Source organism: Notamacropus eugenii, chromosome 7 (assembly GCF_028372415.1).
Source record: "Notamacropus eugenii isolate mMacEug1 chromosome 7, mMacEug1.pri_v2, whole genome shotgun sequence".
Taxonomy (NCBI): Eukaryota; Metazoa; Chordata; class Mammalia; order Diprotodontia; family Macropodidae; genus Notamacropus; species Notamacropus eugenii.
The window spans coordinates 135,854,769-135,869,777 of NC_092878.1; the positions used below are offsets into that span (position 1 = coordinate 135,854,769).

General features: G+C 36.3%; 1 protein-coding gene across 2 annotated transcripts in view; it reads right to left on the bottom strand.

The window, feature by feature from the left end:
* Positions 1 to 15,009, bottom strand: part of STPG2 (sperm tail PG-rich repeat containing 2) — a 579,741-nt gene that overhangs the window by 538,538 nt on the left and 26,194 nt on the right. For both annotated transcript variants that reach the window (XM_072624685.1, XM_072624686.1), the window contains exon 5: positions 10,846 to 10,958. In XM_072624685.1, coding sequence (XP_072480786.1) covers positions 10,846 to 10,958 — 113 coding nt within the window. The remainder of the gene's footprint in view (positions 1 to 10,845; positions 10,959 to 15,009) is intronic.

Consider the following 15,009-nt stretch of genomic DNA (forward strand, 5'->3'; position numbering starts at 1 on the left):
CTGAAAAATAGATCCAGAAGAGACACTTTAAAAATTGTGAGACTATCTGAAAGTCATGATCAAATAAAAGAGCCTAGCCATTATCCTCCATGAAATTATCAAGAAAAACTGTCCTGATATTCTAGAACCAGAGGGCAAAATAAACATTGAAAGAATCTACTGATCACCTCCTGAAAAAGAGCTGAAAAGAGAAACTCCTAGGAATATGTGGCCAAATTTCAGAGTTCCCAGGTTAAGGAGAAAATACTTCAAGAAGCTAGAGAGAAACAATTCGAGTATTGTGGAAATACAATCAGGATAACACAAGATCTGGCAACTTCAACATTGAGGGATCAAAGGGAATAAGATATTCCAGAAGTCAAAGGAACTGGGATTAAAACCAAGAATCACCTACCCAGCAAAACTGAGTATAATACTTCAAGGGAATAAATGGTCCTTCAATGATATAGAGGACTTTCAAGCATTCATGATGAAAAGACCAGAACTGACGAGAAAATTTGACTTTCAAACACAAGAATCAAGAGAAGAATGAAAAGGTAAACAGAAAAGAGCAAGCATTAAGGACTTTCTAAAGATGAACTGTTTACATTCCTACATGAAAAGACGATATTTATACCTCTAAAGACTTTTCTCAGTATTTGAGTAGATGGAGGGATTGTACACACACACACACACACACACACACACACACACAGTACAGGCTGTGCTGAATCAGAAGAGATGATATCCACAAAAAAAATAAAATAAAAATTTAGGGGTGAGGGAGGAAAATACTGGGAGGAGACAGAAGTGGAATGAGGCAGGCTATAACTCATGGAAGAGATAGAGAAAAATCTTGTTCAATGGAGGAGAAAAGAGAGAAGGGAAGAAGCCACATATGGCTTAAGGAGGGAATAACATGCTCACTAAATTAGGTATGAAAATCTATCTTATACTACAGGAAAGTAAGGGAGGAGGCAACAAGTGGGGTGAGGGGAATGAAAAAAGGGAGGGCAAATGGGAGAAAGGAGTAGCTAGAAATAAACACTTTTGGGAAGGGACAAGGTCAAATGAGGGAATAAAACATAAGAGGGGATAGCGTAGGATAGAGGGCAATATAGTTAGTATTACACAACATGATTATTATGGAAGTCTTTTGCAAAATGACACATATTTAGTCTGTATTGAATTGCTTGCCTTCTCAGTGGGGATGGGGAGGGAGGGAAGGAGAGAAGTTGAAATTCAAAGTATTAGAAATGAATGTTGAGAATTATTATTGCATATAACCAAGAAATAAGAAACACAGGTAATGGGGTATAGAAATTTATCTTGCCCTACAAGAAAAGAGAGAAGATGGGAATAAGGGAAGGGTGGGGTGTGATAGAAGGGAGGGCTCATTGAGGGAAGACGTAATCAGAATGCAAGTTATTAGGGGGTGGGGGAGGGGAGACATGGGGAGAAAAATTGGACATGTTACAAAGTGATGTAAAAGCAATCAGTACTAAAACAACTGACTGAATTAATTACTGAGACCAAAAAGAGACATCTTTAGTTTGGGAAAAAGAATTTTAGTTTAAGTTTCCTAGAGGTAGGTAACCAGGTAAAATTTGTCATTGATGGAAAAGTTAAGGTTTTAATGGTAAATTTGATTTTATGATTGTTATTGAAGCAGGAACTAAACCATGTATAGAAAGGTATATAAGCCGCTTAAGACTTGCCTCAAAAGATGTTCCTTAGCCAATGTGAAATTATAGTCATATTTAAAACCTGGTTATCGGAACTTGCTATTTTAAGATTCTATGGGACTATTAAGTGACTGTTCTTCTGAGTCTAACTCCAGGTATGGATAGCAAGAAAGGCAGTCTGAGCCTCCAATCCATGATGCCACTAAGCCTGTGAGATGCTGGTATGAACTGAAAAAGGTGATCTCATAGGAAGGGTGGGAGAGTGGCTGTTCAACTTGGGCTGAGGTAGGATTCTCCTGACTCAATTTCCCCACTGACACCTGGCAGACTTTAAGCCTCACTGAATGTAAGTTGACAATCTACATCTGCCTGGAACTGATACGAAGTTGGGGAGATATTATTTCCCTGCAATGTCCCTATTCTTAGTGGCAATTTCCTATAGTCAAAAGGTTTATAAGCTTAATGCCAGATCTATTAAATTATAGGTTGTTGATAGGAGAACATCCGAAGTTAAGTCTAAAATTAAGCTATTAGGCTTAGGACTTTAGACCAACAACAAGTTAGAGTCCATTAATTCTTAGTAATAGTGTAGAGACAACTAGGTCAAGGGCTTATGAAGTTAGCATCCATAGTTATTATTTGTGTCTTGGTTAATGTTAAAAAAAAAGTCATTTGTAGTCTATATTGTAAATGCTTTAAAAGAAGTATCACCTGGAAAAAAAACAGGAAGACAACAACGTGCAGGTTCTTGAAGTACTCTAATGATTACTCTAAAAAGAAAAGGAAAGGAAAGGAATCATTGGGCCACTAGAAGAAATTTTATATCCTGTATGAAATTAAAAGCCTATGAGAAATAGAACCTATTTATTTTACTTTTCTTTCTGTAGCTTAAAACTGCACTAAGATTTTATAACACCTCAGATTTAAAACTCTAAAGCTAGCCACTAAGGTCTAAAGCAAGCAGACATTTCTTTTGCTTTGTTTTCGTTTTACCAAAGAGACTAATGATTTACCTACTGTCCCAGATTCCTAAAATTACTAGATTTAGTCCTGCATCAGGTCTTCTAGACTCATAGCATTTCAATCATTGCTAAAGCTATGTGGCATAACAACCTTCATAAAATTTAAATTTGAAAAGGAAAAAGAGAAGATTTGAGAAACACTTAGAAATAATACAAAAACAAAAGACTGTCCTATTTCCATTAGCTTTTCAAACCACACTTATAAATGATCTATTCTAATAAATATAACAGATGGGAATTGTTTAACTAACAGGACTTACAATCAAGAGACTATATATTAGGAATAAAACTCTTCCTTGCCATCCTGTAATCATTCTTCAAGCCCTAGGACTTTCAAAGACTATACTACATTCATAGGATCAAAGACTGAGAGTTAGAAGGGCCCTCAAAGGTCACCTAGTTCAACCCTCTAATTTTGTAGAAGGAAACTGAGGCCCACAGAGGATAAATGATCTGACCTAACAGTCACAACACACTGCCACTGAAAACAAGGCAAGTTGTAAACAGAAAACAGGAAAAGTGATAAAAGTCTAACTGTAAAAATTTAGTGTTATAATTCTCTATTCTGTGTTGATATTATTCCAACAGATCTTTAATACTACACTCAACAATAAATGCTAACTGGTTTTCCCTTTATTTCCTACAAATAGACACTTAGTTCTTAAGGCAACATAAAGCCTATTTTCTCTGAGAGTGTGAGATTTCTCCCTTCCGTTCCACATAGTGCCAAATATCAGGTCTGATCCTGAATTGTGTTTTCTAGCCTCAATTACTGAGACAAGAAGAACCAAAACGTAGGGAGGTGAAAGATGACACAGACCACAGCAGGAGAGCAGAACCAACTGGAAGAGCACGTAAGAAGCAATGGAAAGTATGGGGATACTCCACTTTGGGAATGGCTGAACAAGTTGCGGTATACAATTGTGATTGTGCTGTAAGAAACGATGAAGGGAGAGGTTTCAGAAAAACCTGGTGAAACATTTATGAACTGATGCAAAATGAAGTGAGTAGAACCAGGAGAACTCTGTACATAGATACAGCAATATTGTAACAATGATCAACTCTGACTCAAGGACTCTGATCATTGCAATGATCTAGGTCACCTCCAAAGGATTCATGATAAAAAAAAAAATGCTGTAAGAGAACTGATGGACTCAGAGAAGAGACTAAAACAATTTTTTCCTTGCTTTTTTTCATAACATGCCTAATATGAAAATATATTTAGCACAACCTTATATGTATAATGGTTATTGTATTTCTGCTTTCTCAATGGGTGGGAGAGAAGGTTGAGGAAAGGAAAGAATTTGGAACTGAAAGTAAAAAGAATATTTTCAAGTGTCAGGATAAATGCAAATCCAATTCCCAGAGTGATACTGAGAAGGCAGAGGGATGGATAGATAAGTCAAAAAGATCCTAATCAGAATTAAGAGCACAATGCAGGTAGAGGAAATAAGGATGGACATGTTTGTGGCTGTTATTCAATCACTCAGTTATGTCTGTCACTTCATGACCTTCCATTTCTTCTCTCTCTATTTGACAAAAAGAGACAGGACCACCTGCCAAGAACTTAGTTTTTTTTGGACATTAAGCTTCAAGCCAGGTTTTATACACTCCTCTTTCACCCGGATCAATAGACTTCTTAATTCCTCTTCACTTTCTGTCCTAGAAGTGGTATCATCAACATATTTGAGATTATTGATATTTCTCCAAGCAACCTTTATTCTGGTTTTGGATTTACCCAGCCTGGCATTTCTATATATAAATTAAATAAATAAGGTGACCATATATGACCTTGTTGTACTCCAGGTATTCCATGTTGAAAACTAACTGTTGCTTCTTGGCCTACACACAGGTTTCAGGGGGAACAAGTAAGCTGATCTGGCACTCCTATGTCTTTGAGGACTTGCCTCATTTTGTTGTGATCCACACAGTCAAAGGCTTTAGTGCAGTCAATGAAGCAGAACTAGATAATTTATTTGGAACTCCCTTGCTTTTTCCATAATCCCATGAATGTTGACAATTTGGTCTCTATTTCCCCTGCCTCTCTGAAAACCAGTCTGCACTTCTGGTAATTTTCAGTTCACATTATGCTGAAGCCCAGCTTACAGAATCTTAAGCATAACCTTGCTGAAATAAATGCAATTGTTTGGCAATTTAAATGCTCCTTGGCATTACCCTTCTTTAGGACTGGGATACAAACTGATCTTTTCCAATCTAGTGGCCACAGTAGTGGTAAATTTTACAAATTTGCTGGCATATCAAGTGTAGCATTTTTAACAGCATCTTCTTTTAGGGTTTTTAAATGGATCAGCTGGAATTCTATCACCTCCACTAGCCTTATTGTTAGCAATGCTTCCTAGGCATTCTCTAGGATGTCTGGTTCTAGATAATAACCACACCATTAAGGGTATAAGTGATATTAAGGTCATCCTTGTGTGGTTCTGTATATTCTTGTCACCTCTTCTTAATCTGTGCTGTTTCTGTTAAGATTTCTACATTTTTATCTTTTATCATACCCGTATTTTCATGAAACTTTTCCCTGTTATTCCAAATTTTCCTGAAGAGATCTCATTTTTCCCATTCTATTGTTTTCTTCTGTTTCTTTGCATTGCTCATTTAAGAGAACTTTAGTTTCTTTCCTTGCTGTTTTCTGGAATATGCATTCATTTGGGTATAACCTTTCCATTTTCCTTTACCTTTTGTTTTCCCTCTTTGTTTTCTTCCTCTTTTTTTCTTTGGAATTTTTTTTGTGGTATTGTTGTGGTTGCTACCTGCTATACAATGTTGTAAACCTCTGTCCATGGTTCTTTAGGCACTCCATCTACCAGATCTAAATATAGAAATACCAGATCTTAAATATAGAAACTATTGTAGCTAATGTTCATACTTCAAGGCCTTTCCACTAACTCTCTCACTTTCTCAGGATCTTCCTTTTCCTATCCCAAGTTTCAACTGATCCAGAAATGTTCAATGAACCATAATCTAGTCACTTTACTATAATGACATAAAAACTCTTGTCTGAAAAAAAATATTTTGACTGACAAATTTAGGTGAGAATGCAAAACCAAAAAATGTCAACTATTAACATTTTAATGCAAACTTTGCCCATAAAAGTAAACATTTGTCTTGCCATGACTAAAACAAAAAAGAATCTCATTACTAAACAGTTTGTTAAAGCTAAATTTTAACATATCATTATGTCATGTCCCCCAAACATAGCTAAAACATTAAAAGATATTAATTCATTTTTAATCATAAATCCTTCAGAATTGCCTTTGATCATTGTGTTACTGAGAAGAGCTAAGTCATTCACAGTTGATCATCATACAATATTGCTGTTCCTATATACAATGTTCTCCTGGTTCTGCTCATTACACTTTTTATCGGTTCATGTAAGTCTTTCACGGTTTTTCTGAGAGCATCCAAAAGCCTTCCTCTCAAGCTTTTTCTCCTTTAATATTTCAAGGCCCTACATACACAGAACTCAAACTATCCATCAGCCCAGCTTACTTTATCAAGACAACATTAAGAAAAGTTATTTTGAGACTGAGTAAAGGAAGGGAATCAGCTGAGCTCCCCCCAATCCCCTCCAGATATCTTTTTAAAATGATGCTAAACAAATTCTAAAACAGCAAAACCCACAAAAAGACAAGAGAGGATAAAATTTCCAGCCCAAGACGACTTGGAAGATGTCAGGAAAGGCTTGTTTCACCAGAATGAGAGAGGAGTACAGTTCAGCACAGGTTGTGCCAGAGTAGCCCAGGTCCCAGCAAACCCAGAGTAGATCTCAGGGCAACAGAATAACTTGCAATAGTGGTGGTTTCCAAACCCCTCAGCCCACAGATGCCAAAGACAACTTAGAAAGTCAGCAAAAAAGTTCTGTCACACCTAGGTGTGAGTGGAGCACAGGCTGGCACAGGCTGTGCCAGTAGACCCAGTGCCAGTAAACCAGAAGCCTGTCTAGTGAGTGCCTCAATAAGCAGCTGCAGCAGCAGCAGCACCTGCTTCTGGAACTCTCAGCCAGTAAGGGGGTTGAACAACTGGTCAGAAGGAGATTAAAGAGGTCTCTTTGCTAGCACTGAGTAAGGACTCTGTAGCTCTGTCATACTTGGATCCCAGTCCTGGTCAGCAGTTCCAGGGTAAAGAGAAGCAGTAGCACAAGAGCCATGGCAGCAGTGGAGGAGGGACTTTCCTCACAGTTCCAGGGAAGAACTGTGGTCACTCACAGACCAGAGCACAGGCCAGGAGAATAGCAACCATCTCTCCTTAGATCATACCACCTTGTAAGAACTGAAAACTTACAGGTCCCTAGAAGTGTCTCAGAAAACAGCTGCACAAAAACCTTGAAACTTGGGAGACTGTACCCTCCACCCTGGATGCAGAGCCCCACTTTAAAAGCTAAAAGTCAAGTAAAAGTCTGGAAATGAAGCAAACAACAGAAAAAAAAACTCTGACTATAGAAAGTTACTATAGTAACAAGGAAAACACAGAAGAAGAAAACAAACTCAAAGTTCCTCCATCCAAAACCTCCAAGAAAAATATTATTTAAACTCAGACTGCAGAAGATTTTGAAGAAGGGAGATTTGAAAGCATTTTGAAAATCAAGTAAGAGAGATAGAGGAAAAACTGGGAAATGAGAATGATGTAAGAAAATCATAAAAACGAGTCAACAGCTTGCTAAAGGAGATACAAAAATCTGTGTATCAAATTTCCCTGATAAGGATTTGGTATTTAAAATATATGAACAATATATATATAGAAGACAAACAACTATTCTCCATAAAGAAAAGATCAAGAAACATGAGTAAACAGTTCTCAAAAGAATTGCAAAGTATGCACAACCTGTGAAGGCAAGAAAAATAGGAACTTTTGTTGTTTTTGTTTTAGTATAATCAAGTGCCTCTGATGGAATCTTGCCTTTTTTAAGCAAGAGTCTTTACTAGGAGTAAAGTACAGAAACAAGAGTTTCTTTAACTAGAAACAGTATATATGTATTTGTATTGTTAATTATTTTAATGTGATTAAAGATCTTCCCCACTCATTAATGGGCCTACCCATTAAAGGGAGTTTGATTAGGGAAGATCTGTGGGAAGGCCCAAGCCTTTTGTTAATGAGGCAGTGCTTCTCCAGGGTTGTAATGCCTTCTGCCTCTAAAAAAGGTATAAATACTCTGAGGTGAGGTTTTACTTTGGGGCCTATTGACTGTTTGTTTAGCCAGATGAGGACTCTGGGAAGCCACTAAGGGAGCCCCCTGGCTTTCAAAACCCAGATGTCAATGTTTCCCTCTCTGGTAACTATGGTCAGACAGTTGAATCTGTCTGTTGAATTCAGGCAGAGGAAACCATGTCTGTTCATCTTTGATTTCTCTGTATTTTCTTTGAGATTCAGGGTGCTGATTCCCCCAAACTAGGTGAATGATACATGTGCTTGGTTAAAGTGATTGTTAACCCTTTGAAAATTGCTTTCCTTTTATGAATGCAGATCTAAGAACTTGTGATAGCAGCACTCTTTTTGTATGTTAGGGTGCTTACTGTTATACAACCACATGAAGAAATACTCTAGATCACTAAAAATAAGAGAAATGTAAATCAAAACAACCCTCAAATTTCACCTCACACCCTATAAATTGGCAAAAATGACAAAAAATGGTAACATCATTAGTGAAACTATGAAATGGTACAACCATTTTGGAAAACAATTTGGAACCATGCATATAAAATGACTAAAATGTCCATATCCTTTAGACCAGAGACTTCATTGCTGGATTTATACCAGAAGAAAGCCATCTATAAAAAAAAAAATCTCCATATACTCCAAAATATTTATAGCAGTCTTTTTGTGATAGTTAAGAATTGGACATTATAATCTTAGAAATCCCTAAAGCTCTAAGTGATTAGATGACTTGCCCAGGGTCAAACAGTATCAGAGGCAGGGCTGGAACACAGGTCTGTGGCTTCAGAGCTGCTTGCCAACTTATAATTGTCCATCCTTCTTTGCAATGCTTCACAAATTAACTTATATGCTAAATCTCTGCTGCTCTTAACTTCCATGTCTTCAACTAAACAGCATAGTGGATAGAGTACAGCTTTGGAGTCAGGAAGACCTAAATTCAATTCCAGCCTCAGACATTTAGAGGCAAGTCACCTAACCCCTGTTTGCCTCAGTTTCCTAAATGGCAAAATGGGGATTATAATAGCACCTACCTCCCAGAGTTGTAGTTAGGCTCAAATGAGATACGTGTAAAGCACTTAGAGCACCTGGCACATGTAGCCACTGAATAAATGCTTGTTCCCCTGTTTCTCCACTCTCCCCAAGAAAATGGAGTTAACTCTCTGCTTACTGAGATGGTTACTTGGACTCTTCATCTTGTTTCTGTAACTACTTTATATCAGTACAATTCTTCTAAGAAATACAATCACCAAGGTGGAGCCAAGATGGCGGAGTAGCAAGAGACACATATGCTAGCTCTTCCCCCACAGCCCATAAAATACTTGTAAAGAAAGACTCTCAACAAATTCTAGAGCAGCAGAAGCCACAGAACAACAGAGTAGTGGAGATTTCCAGCCTAGGGTGACCTGAAAGGCCAATGGGAAACATCTGTCACACCAGACAGAGAGCAGAGCCTAGCCTAGCCTTGGCCATGCAGAGCAGCTCTGGGAGGAGGATGAGAGCAGGCCTTGGGGGTGGACTCCCCAGTCACAGTGGCAGCGGTTCGCAGATCCCTCAACCCACAGGCACCAAAGGTCAGTGATAGGGTTTTTTCAGCTGGCCGAGAAGGGAGGAGGGCCTTCTCATAGCTCCGGCCTCAGGCTGAGGCCTGGGAAGCTGCATCAGGCGGGTGACAGCAGCCTGCATCCATTATTGGGTCATAAAACCCCTGGAGGCACTGAGCAGCTGATTCTTACCTCAATCCTGTGTAGACACCCTGGAGCAGCTGATCTTTATCTCACACTGAATAGCGGCCCTGCCCCTGCAGCTTATCTGAATCTCAGCCCCCAGTGCTGGCCTGGTGGACCTGGAGGTGAGGAGGTTGTGAAGAGGAAACTCTGCTAAGATTCTGGGCACAAAAGGCTCTTCCTTCTCCCAGATCAGTGTACACACTTGATTGTGCCACCTTGGAGGAACTGAGATCTTGCAGATCCCCAGAGTATATCCTACTCTTGACAAAGGACCCAAGGTTGGGAAAATGCCCAAAGAAGGGGAAAAAAATAAGACTATAGAAGGCTACTTTCTCAGTGAACAGATATCTTCTCCAATCCTTTCAGATGACGAAGAACAATGCTTACCATCAGGGAAAAACATAAAAGTCAAGGCTTCTGTATCCCAAAAATCCAAAATAAATATTCAATGGTCTCAGGTCATGGAAGAGCTCAAAAAGGATTTTGAAAATCAAGTAAGAGAGGTGGAGGAAAAATTGGGAAGAGAAATGAGAGAGATGCAAGAAAATCATGAAAAGTGGGTCAACACCTTGCTAAAGAAGACCCAGAAAATGCTGAAGAAAATAACACCTTTAAAAATAGGCTAACTCAATTGGCAAAAAAGGTTCAGAAATACAATCACCAGAGCCAATGGTTTTCATCTTACCTGTTTCCTCAAGTCAATATCTCTTTTTAATAGGCCAGGTTAGAACTGATATAATACAAATAGTGTTACCTCTTATTCTTTATTCTTTAACCTTTATTCTTATTCATGCTTGTGACTTTTAACAAACTGTGCAAGCTAGAACAAGTTTGTCTGCCAAAAGAAGAGAAGCTAATAAGTTGAATTCCTCTAAAAGATGATGTTATCCTATTCTAACATGTAATGTAAAAGAATGACTGGAGGGATAGTAAAGATTCTATGCAACTTTTCAGCAATCCATAAGTCCAAGTACTCTTTTAATTTCTTTAATATATTATGATTTCCCAGAATATCAAACTTAACAACACTCAATCTCATGCATTCCACAACCAAATATAATTTTAAATTTTTTAAATTCCCATTTCTAATGTTCTTCTAATCTTTTAAATTCCCTCATTTTATTCTTAAAGGGGCTCTATTTCCTTTTCATAAATAATTTGACTTCTATGATTTGTTTCATAACTGAACAACCAAAGAGCTAGATTTTTGGCATTCTATAACATAGAGCTAAATTGAAATTATTGCTATAGTTTACTTACTGAAGTATGTCATAGTCCCCAGGTCCAGGCCCTTCCAGTACTGGCAGATCTCGTCTCCCTGACTGGTTGCCAAAATGTACTCCTTTGTATTTCAAAGTTGAATCAGAAGCATCCTAAAAAATAAAATACTGTTCAGTCATACATAGGTAAAGTCTTTCCTTCATCCAAATAAGTAGAAAATTAAAATATGAAATACGAATTAGTATCAATTCTTTAAAATTCAAAATTATTTTACATTTCAATTAGAGGTTTATATTCCCAATACCTAGCACACAGTCAGCACTTAATAAATATTTGTTTTCTGACTGCATATGTACTCAGGAGATCTTTCCTTGTCACTTAATTGTCTTCGCTGTTTCATTAAGTATATTTTGCTTTGAACTAATACGTATTCTGGTTGGTTTAATAAAAGTAAACATTGGTAATGGCTTATGAGCTCTGGTTTTGGGTGAATGCTGATCACCAAGCTATTTTGAAATTGCTAACTTTCTTTTTTGTTTGCTTAACTTGCTTCAAGAAACATTTTAGTTCAATTTTTTTCAAGTATCAAGCATTTATTTTTTCTCTCTCTTATCCTTTTCTGTCTCTCCTACCTCGCAAGTTCTCCTACCAAAAGGAAAAGAAAAAATAAAATCCCTATAATAAATATTCATAGTCAAGCAAAACAACTTCCTATGTTGACCAGATCCAAAAATACATGTCTTATTCTGCATATTTTTCCACCATATCTGTCAGGAAACAGCTAGTATTCTTCATCAACAAGCCTTTGGAATCATGGTTGATCATTGTTCTTTCAAAGTCTTTCAAAATTGTTTGGTTTTGCAATGTTATAAAGTTTTCTCCAGGTTAGATTGACTTCATTCTGTATCAATTCACACAAGTCTTTCCAGGATTCTCTGAAACTGTCTCTTTAATAATCGCTTAACAACATGAAGCTATCTCATTACTTTCATATACTATTAGTTATTTAGCATTTTTCTCATTGATGGGCACCTCCTTGGTTTCCAGTTTTTTTGCCCTCACAAAAAGGGCTGCTGTAAATATTCTAAACATATAGGCCCTTTTCCTATTTCCTTAATCTCTTTGGGGCATCAGCTTAGTACTTTGGGAGTATAATTTCACATCGCTTTTCAGAATGACTGAACCAATTCACAGCTCCATCAAAAGTAGAGTACTTCTTTTGCCACTTTGCAAGATCTGTCATTTTCCTCTTTTGTCATCTTTGGCAGTTTTATAGGTGTGAGGGAGAACTTCATAGTGACTTTTACTTTTGCATTTCTCTAATTATTGGTGATTTGGAAGATTTTATGACTAAAGACATCTTTGATTTCTTCCCTAGAAAACTTCTGGTATACATCACTTGAGCACTTATCAACTGGAGAATGGTTCTTATTATTAAACATTTGAATCAGTTCCTTATATAATTTTAAAATAAAACCTTTATCAAAGTAACTGGCTACAAAGAATTTTTTTAGCCATAGGAAACGTTCAAAGAGTCAATGTGCCAGAAGTCTCCACATGCTACAAAGAGAGAAAGAAGCCAAATTATGTGTCTACTCTCTTGATGGTGAATTAAAGATTTTAGGCATCTTAATAATTTTCAAGCCCAGTACATATACACAAAATAATTTCTCTTTTTAAACAATTTCAAAACATGATGAATTGAAAATAAAATAAATTTACTCCTTCTTAACTCACTAGCTCATACTTTTCAAAAGTAAAATATGCTATCTATAATAACATTATGGCCTTTTAAAAATCCTAACATAAAATGAAAAGTGAATTGATGCAATCTTAATAACTCTAAATCACCAATCTCTTTATGTCAAGAAATGTTGTCAATATCAACTTCAAGGTCACTCTCAACTTGGTAAGTCATTAGCAAATAAAGTGATTTAATTAAAGCAAATTCAGCAAGGGGTTGCATTATTTTAAGTGAACAATTAATATAATTTGAAGGATTACTAATGGCTACTCCTGTTGACAATAAAATGAATGAAGAAGGTGCTGTGGAACCTTTTTTTTCCCCATATTATGGATAATTAGGCTTGGAAACAGATTTCAGATGAAGAATTGAAAGTCCTAGCATGCATTAATTCAGGAACTAATGGACTGCTTTTCAGTGTGGCAGCATATACATAATTCTTTAAATGTTATTTTTGGTAAATATGTCAGCGTCAGAACTATGATGGCATTCCAAGCTTTAAAATCATTCAGTGAAACAGAGATTTGAGATATTTCTCTAGGCTGATAAAAACTAACAAAAAAATAAGCTCAAAATTTTAAATAAAAATTCTTTATAAGACAATAGATGTATAAATGTACAGCATTCTTATTTACAAATTAAACTGAATGAAAATTCTAATGAATCAGATGCTCTTATACTTATTCTCTGATCCAAGACTGCTTCTACCACATATATATGGTCAGCAGATACATTTTAGTTCAGTATCTAGCACAATGTCTGGCACATATAAGGTTTTCAAAATATGTTTGCTAAACTGAATTGACTGAATTCTAATATTTAAACTGAGGCTCCTACATCCATAGATTTTTCCCATCATCCTTCTCTTCTGCTCTATTCACATGCTGCTGAATGATGCTAAAATAAAAAGTTATGCAGGCCCCCTGACAGGAGTCACTACAAACTGAGCTCTCACTATGGCAAGGCAATCCTTTTATTATTCCCTAATTGATTCTCTATTACATTCTCTGTAAGATATTCTCAAGTTTCACATCCTGCCTCTTCCACCCACTTTTTCAGTAGAAGACTTTGCCTTCAAGTTTACCAATAAAGACAATTCACTGGGAACTCCCTCTTCTCCCCTACTCTACATCTCTTTTTAATTTTTTTATACAGCCTATATCTTAGCAATACAAGAATTGTAAAAAATATAAATGGTGTCCACTTTAAATAATGTTCAACTGGCACATTATTTTTAATACTTTTAAAATATTCAATATTTCCTGTCCATTACTGATGAGAGCAATAACAATTAGCTGATTGAAGCAATGCACTGAAATACTTATCTTTTAGTAACACAGTGATAGCATAGATTTTCATCATTCCTCTTTGGCAGTGTGACTCAGTACCTGAGTTTTAATTAAGAGTAACCCCAGTGCCAGCAATAAATTTGTATTGAAAAAAATGTGGCATAATATACGAATATTTTTTTAAAAAATAATAATCTGTCTCTCTCACCCTCCCCTTTGAGCAATTTCAATAAATAGATAATTGAATGAATGAATAAAAGCCTCTAATAGACTGCTGCATAAGTCTCACAAAATAAACTCCTACATTGGTTACATCTGAAAATGTGTCTCTCTCTTCAGTTCATCATCTCTCAGTCAATAAGTGAGTTGTCTTTCATCTTAATTCTTTCAAACACATGGTTTATCATTGCATTGATTGGAGTTCTAAAATCATTCAAAGTTGTTTTTCTCTATAATGTTGTATAAGTTGCGCTCTCTTCACTCTGTATCAGTTCATATAAATTTTTGCGGTTTCCTCTGAAATTATCCATTTCATCCTATTTTATGGCACAAAATATTCCATTACATTTTGCATAGCCATTCCTCAATGTAATTTTCTGGGCATAGTTGTCTTTCCAAAATGACTAGATCAATTCACAGTTCAACCAAAGTAGTATTCAATACCTGTGCTCCTACAGCCCATCCAGCATTTGTCATATTTCTCTTTTGTCATCTTTGCAGTCTCATAAAAGGTAGAGTCTCAAATTTGTTTTAATTCAAATTTCTCTCATTATTAGTGACTTGAGCATTTTTTCATATGCGTATGGAAAGCTCGAATTTCTTCCTTTGAAACCTACCTGTTAATACCTTTGACCATTTATCCACTGGAGAATGACTTTTAATATTACAAATTTAGATCAGTTCTTTACATATTTTGAATATGAGACTTTTATCAGAGAAATGTGTTCAAAGATTTTTCCATGTTACTTGTTTCCATTTTCATTTTTAGCACATAAAATTTATGAAGAAAAATTTTAATTTTATTAAATCAAAACTATCGGTTTTATCTTTTATGATCATCTCTATTATTGAGTCATCAACTCTTCCTCTCTCCATAGACTGGAAAGAAATTTCTGCCTTGGTACTCTAATTCATGATGTCACTTTGTGTATATGTAGATCATGTATCCAT